The 3,547-nt window shown below is 44.5% G+C and overlaps 1 protein-coding gene across 1 annotated transcript; it reads right to left on the bottom strand.

Moving 5' to 3' along the window:
- Positions 1 to 307: 307 nt before the first annotated feature.
- Positions 308 to 3,291, bottom strand: Fate1 (fetal and adult testis expressed 1). Its single transcript, XM_052750240.1, has 5 exons — positions 3,186 to 3,291; positions 2,570 to 2,697; positions 1,179 to 1,246; positions 795 to 870; positions 308 to 427 (listed from the first exon to the last, which is right to left on the bottom strand). Exons 1-5 carry the CDS (start codon positions 3,289 to 3,291, stop codon positions 308 to 310), a joined length of 498 nt encoding a protein of 165 aa, XP_052606200.1.
- Positions 3,292 to 3,547: the final 256 nt, after the last annotated feature.

The raw sequence follows: 3,547 nt of genomic DNA, 5'->3' as shown, positions 1-3,547 counted from the left end.
TATTGGCAGGCAAGTTAGGTAGTGCTTATGCCAGTGTTTCTGTCAGGGCTGGTGATATCTCCACACAGGCACATCTGTGATGCTACTCAGTGGTTTCCTAGCCTCGAAGCAGCTAGAATCTCACAATTGAGTGAGTTCATCTCCAGGCAGGAGGCTTGAGCAGAAGGGTAAAATGACCCAAATGCTACCTGTTGGCTGCTGCGTGATAGAATGGGGTGGGCAAGGGCATCCCTGAAAGCAAAGGGAATATGAGAGGAAGGGATGGATGTAGCAGGGCTGTGATGTCTGTGAAACTTCATTGGTGCATTCAAAGCCACAGGTTGGCTATGCACACTGACATCAGCAGACTAAAGAGCACAGTCTCTTTATGGCGCCAGGTGGCATCCTGATCCTCAAGGGCATGCAGCCTCCCAGAAACCACTTGTATCTGTGGAGGGACTAAACACAGGGCTTGTGAGCAGGAATCGCTCTTATGAGAAAGGCAAGATATAAGGGTAAGGGGAAAGTATGACCTTGAAACAAAACGAATCTTTGTTCCCCTTTCTACCTCTTTTTCTCTTCCCCAATTCCTGTTCCACATCTCCACCATAAAGGAAAGTCAAGGGTGAGCACCAACATAAGGTACTCAAGCCAAGAAGAAGAGAAAGGGGAGCCTGACCGCATTTCATTTGCTACAGGATATGATATTATGACAAAGGCTATGAAAATTCAGGGGGCGACTTTGTTCACAGCTGCCAAAATCACCTACTCCAAGGGACTATGATGCTTCCTCCAACTGTATAACAGATGCTCACCTGCCTTCTCATGACTTCCATTTCCAGCCCATTGAGCTGTTCCAGGCCAATCTCTGCCACTATATCTGCCTCCAGACTGTTGTGAGGAAAGGTTACATGGGTCAGAGGTGCTAGTGGTCATAGAAAAGATATAGAGCAATCAGGTAAGCCTGGAGGCTTTTTGGATAAAGACTCCAGTCCTTCCCTTGTGTAGTAAAGCAGCCTGAGGGTTTACCAAAGCATATGAAGATTCCCAAATGGCCAGGAAGCAATAGTACCCCAATATTTCAGGTACATACAACTGCTTCTTGACTCAGATGCTCACCAGTCCTTATGGCTCTGCTCCCCTGCTTGTCTCCTCCCCCCCCCCCCAAGTAGCCAGGAACAAGACAGTTGAGTTCTGACCACTTGTAAGGGAATCTCCACCCTTGGAAGTTGCCAGGAAGCTCCTGAAGATGGGTATCCCCCTGACTCTGATCTCATGGCATCTGGGGCACCTGCACCTGCTGTCCCTACAGAAAGAAAGGAAACACCTTCCAAGCCACATGCTCAGCCCCACATTTTGCAAGAATCAACAGTGCACCCCAAAAGGAGTCCCACTGCTGTGGATATCACTCCATATAAATAAAATGCTGATTGGCCAGTAGCCAGGCAGGAAGTATAGGTGGGACAAGCAGAGAATTCTGGAAACAGGAGGGCTGAGTCAGGAGCTGCTGCCAGCCATTGCCATGACAAGCAACATGTAAAGATGCCAGTGAGCCATGAGCCATGTGTCAAGGTATAGATTAATAGAAATGGGTTAATTTAAGATAGAAGAACTAGATAGCAAGAAGCCTGCCACGGCCATACAGTTTATAAGTAATATAAGCATCTGAGTGATTATTTTATAAGTGGGCTGTGGGACTGTGGGGGTTTGGTGGGACCTGGAGAGAAACTCTCCAGCTACTTCCCATGATGTCATATCATCTTCCTATACTACCACCACCACCCCACCACATACACACTGTTCCTATTGGTAGCTTCTAGCCTTGCATGCTGTGTCAAGGGAAATGCAGTGACAGGCTTCTCTGTACTCTGGTAGAACTTTTACATGCAGGCATCCCTTGAAAGGCCAAGCTACCTACTGAAGAAGAATGTAAAGCCTTAATTTGATTTTAAATAATTTAAAAGAAAACATCATTTAACACCATGGAGATTTATAAAGAATTGTGTACTCATCCCTTGGTGTCCATGGAGACTGTTTCTAGAACAACCCCCTCCCTGCAGTTACCCAAATCTGCAGATTCTCCAGTCCCTTGTATAAAAGGTCACAATATTAGAATATAGTACCAGCATATCTTCTTATATAATTGAAATAATTTCTATATTACTTATAATGCCTAATAAAATATAAATGCTATCTAAGTAGCTCTTATACTTTATTGTGTAGATGATCATGGCAAGTAAAAGTCCTGTACATGTTCTCTATAGATGTAATCACCCCACCCCCACCCCCAGATACTATCATCCATCTATGGTTTGTTGAGTCAATGGATGCAAGACCTATGAATGCAGAGGACCAACTATAGATGTATTCTTCTGTCAACATGTTTGTTAGGCATGTAAATTTCCAGCGTTGAAGCCCCAGCATTATACAGGACAGCCCCAACCTTTCAATGGTCTACCCTGCTTTCATTTGCTTTCTTGGCATATGGATGCTTCCACTTCCCAATAACCAGAGCTGGATATACCATAGGAAGACAGGAGTACCAAAAGTAAGTACTCCCCACCCTAAGATAGTCATCATGTGTCAATACCCCTTTCTTGAGACGAGATCCAGTCACATTCCAAAATGACTGGCTTGAACCAGATCCAGCAGGTTTTTGCTCTGCCCTTGGACGTCTTTGGAATCCCTCCAGTGACCAGGACCCATGTTCTGTCATTTCTATAAAGAAAAACTGAGACTTCTATGAATACTGTTAAAAGTTGTACCAGGACTTGCTGGGTACTGAAGACAGCAGAAATCACTCAATACCCATTCACTTCCAACTCCCAGCCTATTTATTTGTCTGTTCAACAGGTTAGTATGTGCTTAGTGAAGTCCTGGCTCTAGACCTAGGATTCTGTAGAATGAACAAGGATCAAGAGATGAAATCCCAAATACCAAGTATCTCTATATCAGAGAGAATAGGAAATACAAATAAGAAAATAATCCATCCGTGTAAATTCAGATTAGCAAATGGTTCATGACTGATTAAAAACCAAAACAGGCTAACATGGCAGGAGAAAAGCAGAAGTCAACATTGAAAAACCCAAAACAGACAACCTTCCAGACTAAATGAACAGCATACACAAAGGTTGTGGGATGTTGTAGAAGTAGAAGTGGACCCACATGATTAACTATAGCCAAGAGGCATTTTAGGGGATTCTCACCTGGCATCACTGACTGTTCTTGGCTTTGCTCAATGTTTCCAGTCCCTAGATCTTCAAAAATGGACATTTTTAACTCTTCTTTGAAAACGGAAGGGCGTCCTGCCATCACTACCAGGTATTCATTTCTAAGGATGCTCAAGATGGAAGGCACAAAGAAGACACTCGGAAACTCTCCTCTTCCAGGGGTAGAAATGCAAGGGAAATACACTGGCACAAGAGGGTGGAGGCAGCTTTTCCTCTCTGTGCTCAGGCCTTGGATTGGTACCTTGTGTTCCCACTGTATCTTGTTGGTGGGTCCCATGGCCTTCTCTTCTGCTGTTTAAGCAACTTGGAGAAGAGATAGGGCTCCAAGTCGTGCTGTC

Source organism: Peromyscus californicus, unplaced genomic scaffold (assembly GCF_007827085.1).
Source record: "Peromyscus californicus insignis strain IS unplaced genomic scaffold, ASM782708v3 Scaffold_10__1_contigs__length_136768540, whole genome shotgun sequence".
NCBI classification, from domain to species: Eukaryota; Metazoa; Chordata; class Mammalia; order Rodentia; family Cricetidae; genus Peromyscus; species Peromyscus californicus.
This window is presented reverse-complemented; position numbering and strand designations above follow the sequence as displayed.

What these genes read in the sequence shown, in the direction of transcription:
- Fate1 (XM_052750240.1), bottom strand. Translation starts at nt 3,291, where the DNA reads ATGGCAGGACGCCCTTCCGTTTTCAAAGAAGAGTTAAAAATGTCCATT. An exon ending in AGAACAGTCAGTGATGCCAG is followed by an intron (nt 2,698 to 3,185) that starts GTGAGAATCCCC and finishes TTTTCTTTATAG; the next exon opens with AAATGACAGAACATGGGTCC. An exon ending in TGGAGATTCCCTTACAAGTG is followed by an intron (nt 871 to 1,178) that starts GTCAGAACTCAA and finishes TCCTCACAACAG; the next exon opens with TCTGGAGGCAGATATAGTGG.